The following is a 12,888-nucleotide window of genomic DNA, read 5'->3' as shown; positions in this document are numbered from 1 at the left end:
GGCACAGGGATATGTGTATCAGTCCAGCACACAGCATGAATGAGTTCGATGAGTTTCAAGAAAAGCAAAAAAAACAAATGTACCTAGAAAGCTTAGAGGGTTCTTGATTGCAAAGAATGACTTCTTTAAATACTAAATTAGGAACCACAGAGTACTTGTCTTCAGAAAGCTGGAGTGTACACTCACCCTCATACCATCTAATGGTGGTTGTGTTCAGGCCTTTGTTGGTACAGTGTCTACCAGTGTCTGCACTTCTACGGCTTGCTGAGGCTTTCAGATTTGATCGTGGCAGTGTACCAGAGGTAGCCCAAATCTGGGTCTATCTGATGCGATCAGGCAAACCTAAAGCGGTTGTAAGAGCAGAGCTTTCACAAACCCTGTCAATCATCAAGCACAGCTGTTGGAGCTCAGGAATGTCTGGTCAGGCAGGGGGAGAGACAGCCCCCTTCGCCACCACCCAAGCATTTCCACCCAGTTACAGAATAACCCACCGGGCCAAGGCGCCATGGAAACCCACCTCATTAAGACAAACCGGAGAAATAAAAAGCGAGGATAGGGGCATACACCTGCCAGTTTGTACATCAACTTTACCATAGTTTGCAGGTTGAAAGAGCAGAGAAGGCAAACAATAACAGGTCTGATCTTGGTTCGTTCGAAAGCAAGTGGATGACTCATGTGGGCCAATTCACGCTGTGGATTTTAATGTCAGAGACTTAACCAGGATCAGTCAACGACGCTGAAGGTAAGATAAATAGGGGCCGAAAGCTTGGGGCCCTGGATTACAACCCCAGAACTTTGACTTTAGTTTGGAATCTACTGGACCTATTTTTCCACTTTAAGGATCAATATACTCTAATCAAGTCTGTTGCTCTTTTACAGTGTAACATCAACAAACATTTAAAGTTTGCAAGTGTACATAAATTCTTCTAGCACAGTGCAACAGGTATTCAGTGGCTGTCCCACTGAAGACATTAAGAACATTTTCAAGGGATTTTAAAAAATGGGGACCACCAACTCTAGACTAAAGATTTGCCAAGTGGCACCGTCTCAGAGTCAGCTGGGGGAGGAACATTCTTCATGTCAACCAGCCTCACCGTGGATGATCACCACTATACAAGGTTCAGCAGAATGCCAGCAGGGAATTCTGGGACATGGGCAGACCAGCCAACTGCCACCACTAAAGAAGCACATACCTCATATTGTTCATTCACTACCAGGTCAGTTCACTTTTAATCCATACAAGAAATAAAATTGCAGCTCATTCTTTTAACATTTCTGTTGTAATTCAACAGCAAAGACTATTTTTGGTATCTTAAATCAACACTTGTGACTCACTTTTACATTTGTATTATAAGTGAGGAAGTAATGTTATGCGAATTCTTTCCAAACCTAAGGGCAAGATAAAGCTTTATACTGTGATCACACTTACCAAGCTTCATAAATATTCAGTCAACATTTTGCCATTTGCTCAATTTTTATGTTGTTCTGTGATGTAATGGATATGGGATGTCATTCACAGGCTCACAGAATCTATGTAGTAAAACAGGCCACAGCATCATAAAGTCCCATCCACCACGACAAAAGGTCTGAACTCAGCATGTGTCTCAGTATGGAAACACAAGGACAGCATCCATCCAACCAGTTTTGATGTTGGCAGTAATGATACATATTTCCCTCATACTCACAGGCATGGCAACCAGTAACACCCCTTATGGAGCCCTCCATGGCTTCTGATGAGCGTGTTTCCATGGTACACACACATATGCCCAACTCCCTCACTTGTATATCCCCATGCATTTAAAAAGGCATGAAGGCTAATAGGGACATGAAAGGAAAGCATTCTATTTGAAGAGATAAGTAACAGTAAAAAAAGAAGAAGAAGAAGAAGAAGAAGAAGAAGAAGAACAACAACAACAACAACAAAAAGCATGAATCCAATTATATGTGCCCTGAATTTTAGGCCAAAGGTTGGAGAGATGGGCTTGTCCACCAATATTCCACCCCCAACCAGAGAGGGCGCTGTTGCGCAGGCAGCAGCCAACAGGTAAAGTGTTTTTTATATGTATAAATACTAGTATTGTCAAATGATTATGCTGTAGTGTCATTGTAGTGTCAATATAATTTTAAATGGGAGTGATTTTTCAAAGCAACTTAAAATTGAAAGAAAAAAAATAACAATGCAAAAGAGGCATTTGGAAGCCCATAGGATGTAGCTAAAGAGGGAGAGGCAAGAAGACAGCTGGTAAGCATTGAGCCCCGGCCTGGTGGTCCCGCTGGGTCTGATTACCGTGCTGCTGAAGTGGAAAGTAGGTTGGGCGACAGCCCCAGTGTCTCGTCCGTGAGATCCACCATCAGAGTACAGGGAGCAGAAAGAGACTTCCTCCCACCTCTTAGGAAACCCCAGCATCGTAAAACGTGAAAGATAGCTCCACTGATGCACTAGCAGCAGGCTCCAACATTAAAGATAAAAAGAGCATCTGAAATGAGCCACCATCTGTAATTTACTCAAGCACATGTTTTTTTTTCAGTACAGTATGTTGACTTACAGAGCTTCCCTATCGATGATGAGCAGTAGGCTCAGTAGTTTTGGCCATGAGAGACTAGTGAACCTAATATTACAGTGAAATGAGATAAAATGAGATAAATGCAAAATGTCACTTATAATAATGGGTCACCCAACTAAATGCATTTCTTAAGGTCGGTCAGGAATTTACAGCATATGGCTTTCACAGAGGAACACCGAAGGGTTCCTGCCAGCACAGACAGTGCTCAATTACAACACGACCAAGAAACATCGAGCCCAGCAGAGGCACTTTAGAGAGAAGCGGCGAGAACAGCAGAGAGTTTACACCTCTAGTAGTGAGTCTGACATACCCTGGCACTCACATCACCTCATCCTAATGACTGAATGTATCTTTAAAAAACAAAAACAAAAAAAATAACGAAACGATCCAAGTAAAATGTGTCATGTTATAGATAAGGATTTAAAAGTAATTAGCTAGAGGTGTCTCATTTAACTTTGTTGATCTTACCAGTTAGAGGGACTAATGATGAGGAAATTCAAAGTTTTCGACTAGTCTCCAGGCCAACACAGAGAGACATCTTCTGGGATGAGACAAAGGGACAGTGTCTGGACCTCAGGGAGCTCCTGCAGCCAACTCCTCCACCAACAGATCCACACTTAACAGATGAAATGAAAAGACCACTACATCCAGATAATGAATCCAAGTTTGGGGCCAAAGGCAGAACGGATAATGGTCTGGCACAGGGAACGCAGGGGGGTTTCTCCTGGGACATGAATGTAAGAACAACAAACCCTGTGAGAGGTCAGATAAATCCTCTGCCAGGATCAGACTACACAACTTGGCAGGAAAACTTACCCTGGCTTCAAGACTTCAGGACACAAGAGAAAAAACATGTAAACTCTCACAATGTTCTAGAGGAAGGGTGGGGACGTAAACAGTGGCTAGTGACCTCAAGTAGAGGACTCAGATGGGGAGAGGGGGAGATGGGTGTGGATACCGATGGTTATGTAAATCCAGCTCAGAAACGGAACAGCTGAGGCCAAACAGACAAGATAAACACTGATATGGATTTACAGAAATGTATAAATGAACATATATAATCTTGCAGGGTTCGAATATTTTCTTTGTCCTATTTTGGATTAAATGCATTCGTTAATTTTGACCTGCTCAACTTGCATGACACTTAAAATTTATATGTTTAATCATGGAAGAATCATATTGTTATGGTATTAAACTACCCATCTATAATGTGTCATATAATTGTGCACAATTTGTAGTTTAGACAGATTCTTCTTGAACATACTTTTAACTATCCTTGAAACATAGGATGGCAAATGAATGTGAACCATGTGAATGTGAACAACACTTTGAGTGTTGTTACATCAGTGATGTATGAATCAGTGATGGATCAAGTGTATCATCATTCATACACTTGATCACTGAACTCTGAATAATAGATTATAGAATACTTAATCTATCATGACCAAAGTTAAATATGATTAATCAATCAGTAAACATCTTTGTAAATATTCATGCTGTCCAACAGGATTCTTTAAATCTTTTAAAATGTTTTGATTTAGTTGTTAACATCAACAATGTGTCTCAACAATTTTCCTTAATTGCAATTTGTAGGGAAAAATGTTTTTAAATTTTAAATCTTTAAAAATCACACTCTCACAACATGAATAGAAGTCTTTGTCCGTGTTAACACTAGACCCGAAGGCATTTTAAAGACCTAAACCTCAACTCAAAAATAGATTTCAAATCCAAAATAAACCTAAAATGCTGGCATGCTAGACAGATGAAGTGCAGCTGTAGTATGGTGGCCTTCCTATTCCTAGATGTTCAGAAAACATGTGTCCACTCCTAGTGAATGGCTCCCAGCTGACATAATTATCATGATAAAATACACATTGTTGACATTGGCTGTACAGCTGTCGTCTCTGTTCCCAATCGAAATATGAATTCTAACACTGATTTAAATTAGTTTAATCACAAACGCAAATTAGAACCACAGGAATAATCAAGCATCCATTTCTGTGGGGCACCTAATTAAGATGTACTGTCTGAATATGTGGTATTGCTATTTCATGTAACTATGAATTGTGGCCTATATGGTCTACCATAAAAAATCCATTGTATTGTTAAATATTACAATAAATGTTATTAATTTATTCTCATTTAACTATTCAAATTAAGCCATAAAACAAATACAGACACCAGCACACAAAACAATGTCATTATTTAACAGAACTTGCATTCTAGGTCAAAAACACACTACACATTTGCAATAAAAATCAAATAATTTATTTGTACTTTTTAAACAAAGTCTGTTGTCCACTTGAAATCAAAAGAAAATTTGCAAGACACTTTGTAAGAGGTGAGTGGAAGAGGAATGGGATGTCAAACCAACATGCAGATGTCTTTGCTTTTCCCAACTAAATGCACCTCTGACTGAGGCAGGGGTTTTTGTTCAAAGTCATAAATGACATGTGATAAGCATCAGACATACAAACATTTACGGTGGCAAGAATGGTCTGCAAATGCAGACAGTCTAACCCTTCCTTGAACAAACTGCTCCCACGTAACATGACTCAGATTAGTGTCTGCTGGAAATGACCAGTCAGGACGTAGTCGTATCCAGCTAGAACCTGCCAGCTGTTGCTTAAGTATCTCTGAAAGTTTTGCCAATGGCCATTTAGCACAAAGCTTACGAGAGCACACTACAGAATTGTTAATTATGGCAGTGCAATTTCAGAAAACAATTTAGGAATTTGCATACTACAATCTTACACAGTACTCGTTCTGTATTTTAATACATAGCAAGAAACCCAGGCAGCTGCCAGACGTGTGTTAATATCTTCTTAGTTTGGTACCTGGTATAGCTCTAACAAAGAGTTTTGGATATTTTGTTTTAGGTCAATCTAGTGTTGAAATAGCAAACAGTGCTGAATGAAGAGCACATGCACTTGGACAGTAATAACGCACACTTCCAGCTATTCATCCTCATGAAGGAGACAAACTGCTTACAAAATCAAACTGACTGATGTATATTGTGGTATTTAATGACCATGAGACCTTACATGGAGCTCTTGACAAGGGAGAAGAGATCAACAAAACTCGACAAGAATCAAACACCTGAGCCCCTTTAATGTAAGGGCGTACAACATTTGGCATGTGTCCAATAAACCTTTTAATGATTCAGGATTTATTCTGACCATTACATTTCTCAAACCTTTTGATCCCCGTCCCCACCAAAAACAAAACAAAACAAAACAAACAAAAAAAACCCTAAACAAAACCCAATCATCAATGCTTCAATATAAATTTTAGATTCCAACATACTCATCTGACAAATACTGGAACCCAGCACCTCTGTACAAAGAGAAAAAAAAATCTCCCCACCAAAGACTTGCATTAACAAAATGTTTACTAGTTTTCAACAAAAACCAACGAACCAGCAGCAAAGCAAACTGGGGGTCTACCAGCTTTGAACGCAAGAGCAAGTGAATCGGCATCGGTGGGACCTAAAGACCCTGAGAGATACAGACACACACAACCACAAACACACACACACAACCACAAACACACACACACAACCACAAACACACAACCACACACACACACACACAACCACACACAGACATTTACCTTGCAAATTTCCAACTTTCATTTTAAACCATATGAATGGCAACACATTATAAACTTAGTGTGCACACACTGTAAAACTTCTGAATTTAAATTCAGATTGCACAACCTGCTCAACATTGTAAGTACTTGCTACTACAGTGATGGAGCTGGTTATATTATGCTGCCCCCTGCTGAGAGGTGCACAAAATGAGACGATGCTTATTTCACGATTCATGTTCATATGACAGCATGTTTGAGTACAAATGTTATTACTTAACTACTGACAAGCACTGTTAAGTGCCCTTGAGAGTTAGTAAGGATCAATCAAATGGAAAAAGCTGAACAATGTAATTCATGTCTTTATCCTAATGACTTATGCATTATTGCATACCTTTTAAATGTGCTCATGAAAATATTTTGAATCTGTTCAATAAGTGGGCAACTACGGAAAAGGTGCTTCAAGAGTACGTTATAATAAACTTTGGAAACAGGACATACACTAGCAGTTATGCATTTATATTTATATAATTGCATAACACCCTTTCATTTTATGCTATTAGATAAATATTTAAATGTGTATGATCCCGAGAGACAAAATGGAATCATTCATTCCACAAATCAGCAGAAAATTGTTCAACAAATGTCTGTATAAAAGAATGCAGCCTACTTTGAATAAGAACCTGGGTAAATGGGACTCATCCAGCAGTTTAGGTGTGATTTCCACCAAGAACCAACTTAGACAAAATCCTGAGTCCACCCAGGTGTCTTCTGTTCCATCAAGTGCATATCTTTAAGTGGCTTGGATTCGTAAAATGAATGGAGCTCTGTTCAGTGTTTTCAAAAATCAACACAAAAGAATAGACCCCCAAATACAAACCAATGCAAAAGGCCCTAAAGCAATCAGAATCTTCAAACCCTTTTCTGAAGAAAACAAAAAGGAAACAAAATTAAAATAAGATTTGTTAGTGTAGGTTCTGTTGCCCCCCACCCCACCCCACCCAAGATGTTTCACCCACAGAAGTTGACATTTCCATCCTTCCTGTTAGAATTTCTCATTAAAAAAAAAAATACAAGGATAGAGGGCTGATGCCTTGTTTGCTTTTGATTAACCCAATCTGGTGTGGCATGACTCCTGGAAGTGACACTAACTTCCTGCACAGTTATTCTTCAACGGCCGACGCGATCACACAGTGACCCACGATCTGGCCTTTGCTGTTGTAGAACAAACACCACCCCCCCCCCCCACCCCCCGATTTTCCTCTTTGGAGTCCATAACTGTTTTTATAAAGTTAGCACCCACCCCTTTTGTCTTGCAATAATGTTTCTCGCTCACAGAAAGGTACTTACAACTCTTTATTACATTTTGCTCATTTGCCATGCGGGCCGACTCCCCTTCGTGGCTTGCGGGAGGCTGACCCGCTGTACTCACGGACAGGAGGTAGCTCCTCCTGGCTGCGGGAGAGCTGGGGACGGAGGGGCAGGAGGACAGAGGAGCAGAGGGTCAGTGGAGGAAGTCGCGAGCAGACTCAGCGCAGCCAGAGTTTGAGACGCAGCGCGTCCACACCATTTAAATAGTATCTGAAGAGCCGCTTGTCCCTCACAAAGCCCAGGTTCTCGTAAAGTTTCAGGGCTGATTTGTTGGTGATCTCTGTCTCCAGCACCACCTACATATATACACACACACACACACACCTTGTATGTATTCCTATACCAAGACTTTCACTAAGTATGGGATAATATACAGCCAGACAGTCATAGAAAATTAAAACCCAAGCAGGGGGATCAGGACCCCAGGGCAAAGAGGAGAACTCCAGGTGTCCCCTGGTGGGCTTTATTCTGTGACAATGTATGAGCTGGCCGTGCATTATCCTGCTTATTAGACATCTACTTTTACTTAATAAAGGAAACTATACACTAATGATTTTGAATTTAATCAATCAGTTACAAACTCACAAATACACAAGTATTAATGTTGCTAATTTTAATGATGATAATTTTAATGACCAATTATAATTGAGCATTGGGCAAAATTGCTAATCTCATCTAGCTAGATGAAAATCTTAAACCTAAAATACATTTTAACCCAAAAATGATGACAAATTGGAATTTCTTACCTCGTCACAGTCCCCGTCTACCATGGCATATATAGCCTTTTTTACAAGGCTTGTACCTGAAACACCAAAAGACGATTATCTTATTTAGCATGAACATACAGTAATCTCAATCTATTGCAAATCTCATGGTACATGCATTGTTGGAAACCTGGGCAGGACAAAAAAAGAGGACTGCAGTGCAAAAGTGTTTTACCATACTCTACATGTTAAATATTGAACGAAGAAGGAAAAGTCTATTAGGGTACTGTACTCTATAATAATAAAAAATCCTGTGGAATAAGCCGGCAGGTAGATGCAGGGATGTAGGGATGTGTAATTCTGAAAAATAATTCCAAACTCACAGGTGATTTTTAAATAAATAAATAGAAAATGTTACGCCCTTTGTGCCAGTCTTGAAGCCTACAGGTGGCAAACACATGCCCTCACCACTACAGTTTGTTTTTGTTTTTTTTAAATGGACTCTGGATTTGCAAAAATCATCACAAGCTATTGCAGGCAAGTAGTGAAAAAAATATTTGTTTTAAATATTCCTAACAGACTCAAAGCTGTGCCAGTACAAGACAGCTGAGCAAGACAAGAAACATTAAAAGATTTCGTTAGCTATATCCATTCCAGAATATCTCTGACAACAGTTTTGCCTGATGTGAAATGCCAGACCATCAGGAATTGGGAGCTCTTTATGTCACATGGAACAGCACTAGAAAAAGACGTTAATGGCTCTTTTAGTGTTTTAAGCATTGGAGGTCAGCCTGTATTTTTGTTTGTATCACAGCTTACACTCTGGAACAATTTTATCATGTTCCTACTTTCTGTTGCATGTGACTCATCTCACCTCATATTTTACATCATTTATCCCACATCTGACTTTTCAAATCCATATCAGTCGGAGTTTCCCCGTGGCATCGCAGTTCCCATGCAGCGTTGTTTTTGTATCACTTTTGTTTCCGTCTCCATCCATGTCTCGTGTTTTTCAACGTTTACACCAGTCTCCCTTCTACCCCTCCAATCTTTGTACCAACACCTCATCTTGCAGTCTTCTGTTGTCCTGTCTTGTAATCAACTCTGTGTTCCATTCTGTACCTCCTAATTTTACTTAGTTTTACTATGTTTTGTATAATAGTTATCAGACTATGGACTGTATTAACGTTAATGAGAACGGATTTGCCCTAAATAAATACCACTCATCACATGTTCTGTGTCAATTCACTTCATGATACAATATCACAAATCAATATCATGTGACATTCCCACCTTTCTTTCATACAAGCACTTTTGTCTGCAAACTACTGCCTATTTTCATCATTATGTGTTGTGTTTAACAAGCTCCATCATCACATTTTGAAAATCATGTTAAAACATTAATCCGAATTAAACAAATTAATCAGCCAGCACTAGATGACTGATAAGATTATAATTCAATACAATACACTGGTTCACTCTGCTTAAGTTTCTGAAACAGCACAGCAGAAAGTTACACAGTGCATGAGGAAATATACATTTGAGGCATGACCCTTGCTACTGACAGCTCACCAGTGCTTTGTGTGCATGTTTGTGTATTCAGCTTTCAAAGAGCAGGTTAGGCAGGCAGTCATCCAGAATACCTACCAGCACTAGAAAGATTATTTTAAAGAAATGTTTCTCAGTGTGAAAGGTGGCTTAAACTCGCCAAAGCATGAAATGCACATACCAATGCCTTTCCGACGGAATTTGGAGTCCACGGCAAGCATGGCGATGTAGCCTCGCCTGAACATCTTCTTGTGCATGTCCAGCTTGCACACGATGGCACCAACACATGTTTTCTCCACCATCGCCTGCGACACATCAGAGCATCAGAGAAGAGCCTGAAGGGAATTCTCAGACAACCAATTTCACCAGCAAGGTGTGGGAACCTTTGGTACAACTAAATCGCAAAACCTGAGAACATATTTGTTAGAACAGGCACCATTGTTCTTGAGGTTTGGCAGACCCAATGTGTGCGCATAAGATGTCTTTTTTTTTGTGTTAAATAAGGCAGCATGAAAGCTAATCACTGAGAATAAGGTCTATAAAGGATACATCTTATTACCTCTAAGTCACTAATGACTAGTCCTGATCTTGATTTTTTTTTGTTTTTGTTTTTTTAACATGCTTAGTAATAAATTATGGTTAATTTGAAGATCAGAATTACCCTGCAGGAATTGTATATTAAAATGATCAGACACTGGAGCCTTACATGAGAAGGTATAAAGTGGAGAGAAAGGGAAGGCACACTCTGCACATTTGTTTGTGAAAAGCTATAAGATACTGAAAATGAAGATGGCTTTTTGTTCAAATCTAAAAGTATTTGATCAGCTGGTCATTTGAATGAATACGATTCTGGAGTGTGGAGATGACAACCTAAACGGGTTGCCTTCATGCGCTGGGAGCTTGTCATTGAACTGAACAGGTGAGCTAGTCACCATATCACGTTAGGTAGCTTAGCTGTCTCCAGCTAGATTTTAATGTGGCCCATTCTGGTATAGTGCCAGTATCATTTTTGCATCTCCACTATTGACCTGATTCCGTCTTTTCAAATCGCGTTTTTATTCCCGTATTTACTAGCTACACTAGCTAATTTATTACACTGAAATTGCTGTGATTTTGCTGATAGAATATTTCAGTTGACTACATCAGATGGGGGAAAGCGACCTTAACACATCGAGACTACAACATGACTCAACCGAAGTGCGACCGCAAACGTAACGTGCCTGGCCGTTCTAGTAGTGCGTCCTAACAGCACCGTCAAACACATGTGCGCCGCCACGCTGCACAACAACCCTGCTGATGGCGAGCTCTCCGACCTACACGACCCAGCCATGACTGTAGTTAGGACGCTACTGTTTGCTGCAGAAGAGATCAAAGTTCGTGTAAACTGTAAGCAGTTGATACATACCAGAAAGCAGAGCTGTGGCCAGTTGTGAATGAAGTACCTATAGGTGTATATGGAATAAGGCTCAGACAAGTCCTTAGTTATGAGCCTTATTATATCTGGCATTTGTAACTCTGATTCGTATCTCACGTAACTGATGGTGCTCTCGGCCGTTTGCCCTCCTGTCAACGACAAGCTTCCCAGCTCAGCGGTCACGGAAGCCGCCGCTTGCTCAACTCCAGCCCCATGCAGCCAAGGGCCTTTCTGGTCATCGTCCTTTTGCCCGATGTCGTTGGAGTCGGCGAGTAAAAAGTGACCTACAGTCCTGCCGCCCCCAGCTCTCAAGCACGTACTATCGCATGGCCGGCGGCTCGGTGTGGTCTCGGGTATGGCCGTGGAGTCGATGCCGTTGTTCGGCAGCGAGCGACTCGAACTACTGCCCCGTTTGTTTTTCGTAAAAGTATTTCCCGTGTGCTCGGCTAGTGCCTCGCCAAAGCTGTCGAAACGTCCCGAAACAGCTTTCTGATTGTCGGGCTCCCTGTGAGCCGGGTGCCGGACGTGGTTGTGGACGGGAGCGTGAGCGCCTTGCCCCTCGTCCTCCGGGTGGTCGCCGACGCCGTTAAGATGCTTCAGTGCAGAGTGCAGCTGAGCAGACGAGTTGGGGTGGACGTGGTTTTGGTTTGGTTTAATTGCGCCTTTAGGTTCCGTCCCCAGAGTTATGCCGTCTCCTCGACCGCAGTCCACTTTTTCATCGCTGGCCCGTATTGAACACCCGTCCACGGGCAGTGGAATAATCTCGGCCGGGGATGCAGTCAGTGCGTTAGGCCCAGGCGGCACTTCAGCCATTCCACTGCATACAGTAACTATGTAAACACAAAAAACGGAGTCCAAACCAAGTTATCAAGATGAACGCCGAGAAAGCCAAATATCTGTCCAATTACAGGTATCGGTAAAATAATAAAATAAGCGAATACTTCTAAGCTCGTCAGCTATCTCGTGTCCTCCCGAGCCATTACTCAACTCACTACACGCTAACTGGCCTATCGTCTGCCGCAAATCAGGTTTGACAATTTGCGACACCTACAGAATTCTGGGAAATGAAGTAGGCTGTTCAGATATAGACGGCTATAGACAGATTTAAAAATGTAAAGTACCCCACGGCTTAATCTTTTGCCCGAAGACTAGTCCATAGAGTGACAGTCTGGTCGTATGTGTACATTGAATTAAGTCCTTGAATATTCATCAACTCTTTCGTTTACTGGCCAAACCGAGATTGTGATTCTAATGTTGTGTTAGAATTAAATTTACTATTTACCGAAATACGGAGATTTCCAAAAATAACCACTAGAGGGACCAATATGTTAAACAATTAGGCCTCGTTTATTTTCCCCATTTAAATGAAAAGATAAGCAGACCTGTCTCCAGCTACATATATTCTCACTATGGACGTTGATCTAAAATGTAACATATTTCAAGTTTTGTTAAAACTAATCTACAGTTATTTTTGTATTATTTATTCTTTGATGTCCTATGTCCACAAGCGTAATATTGCACCTAGGCGAGGTCTTCGTCTTTCCTGGTACAGCTCGCAGTAGGTCACTTGTAGTATCGTTATTACTGGCATCACATCTTTTGACAGTTTAGGTACGTTTGCTGTTTCATTGGTTGATGTATCTGAAATTCCAACACATGCAACCTCACCTTCCTTGGCGCTTTAGAGACTGAATGGATC

At 40.9% G+C, this 12,888-nt stretch overlaps 2 protein-coding genes across 6 annotated transcripts; one reads left to right on the top strand and one right to left on the bottom strand.

The window, feature by feature from the left end:
- The first annotated feature begins 394 nt into the window (after positions 1-394).
- On the top strand, positions 395-4,063 carry LOC113587039. 4 transcript variants are annotated; one of them, XM_027025530.2, is made up of 5 exons: positions 395-742; positions 880-1,217; positions 1,961-2,044; positions 2,698-2,859; positions 3,036-4,063. In XM_027025530.2, the coding sequence occupies exons 2-5, from the start codon at positions 1,001-1,003 to the stop codon at positions 3,560-3,562; spliced, it is 990 nt and encodes a 329-aa protein (XP_026881331.2). In that variant the 5' UTR covers positions 395-742; positions 880-1,000; the 3' UTR covers positions 3,563-4,063. The 4 variants fall into 4 exon arrangements, 3 of the variants coding, with proteins under 3 accessions (XP_026881331.2, XP_035388964.1, XP_035388963.1); XM_035533071.1 differs by adding an exon at positions 1,520-1,750 and having other exon boundaries at positions 395-1,217; positions 2,733-2,859; XR_004776801.1 differs by lacking the exon at positions 3,036-4,063 and adding an exon at positions 1,520-1,750 and having other exon boundaries at positions 395-1,217; positions 2,698-2,968.
- Positions 4,064-7,418: 3,355 nt separating this feature from the next.
- On the bottom strand, positions 7,419-12,181 carry naa30 (N-alpha-acetyltransferase 30, NatC catalytic subunit). 2 transcript variants are annotated; one of them, XM_035533032.1, is made up of 5 exons: positions 11,181-12,181; positions 9,957-10,080; positions 8,270-8,325; positions 7,720-7,819; positions 7,419-7,618 (listed from the first exon to the last, which is right to left on the bottom strand). In XM_035533032.1, exons 1-5 carry the CDS (start codon positions 12,000-12,002, stop codon positions 7,581-7,583), a joined length of 1,140 nt encoding a protein of 379 aa, XP_035388925.1. In that variant the 5' UTR covers positions 12,003-12,181; the 3' UTR covers positions 7,419-7,580. The 2 variants fall into 2 exon arrangements, with proteins under 2 accessions (XP_035388925.1, XP_035388924.1); XM_035533031.1 differs by having other exon boundaries at positions 7,419-7,819.
- Between the last annotated feature and the right edge of the window lie 707 nt (positions 12,182-12,888).

This window comes from Electrophorus electricus, chromosome 13 (assembly GCF_013358815.1).
Source record: "Electrophorus electricus isolate fEleEle1 chromosome 13, fEleEle1.pri, whole genome shotgun sequence".
NCBI classification, from domain to species: Eukaryota; Metazoa; Chordata; class Actinopteri; order Gymnotiformes; family Gymnotidae; genus Electrophorus; species Electrophorus electricus.
The sequence above is the reverse complement of the archived record's forward strand: the minus strand, read 5'-3'. Positions and strand labels throughout refer to the sequence as shown.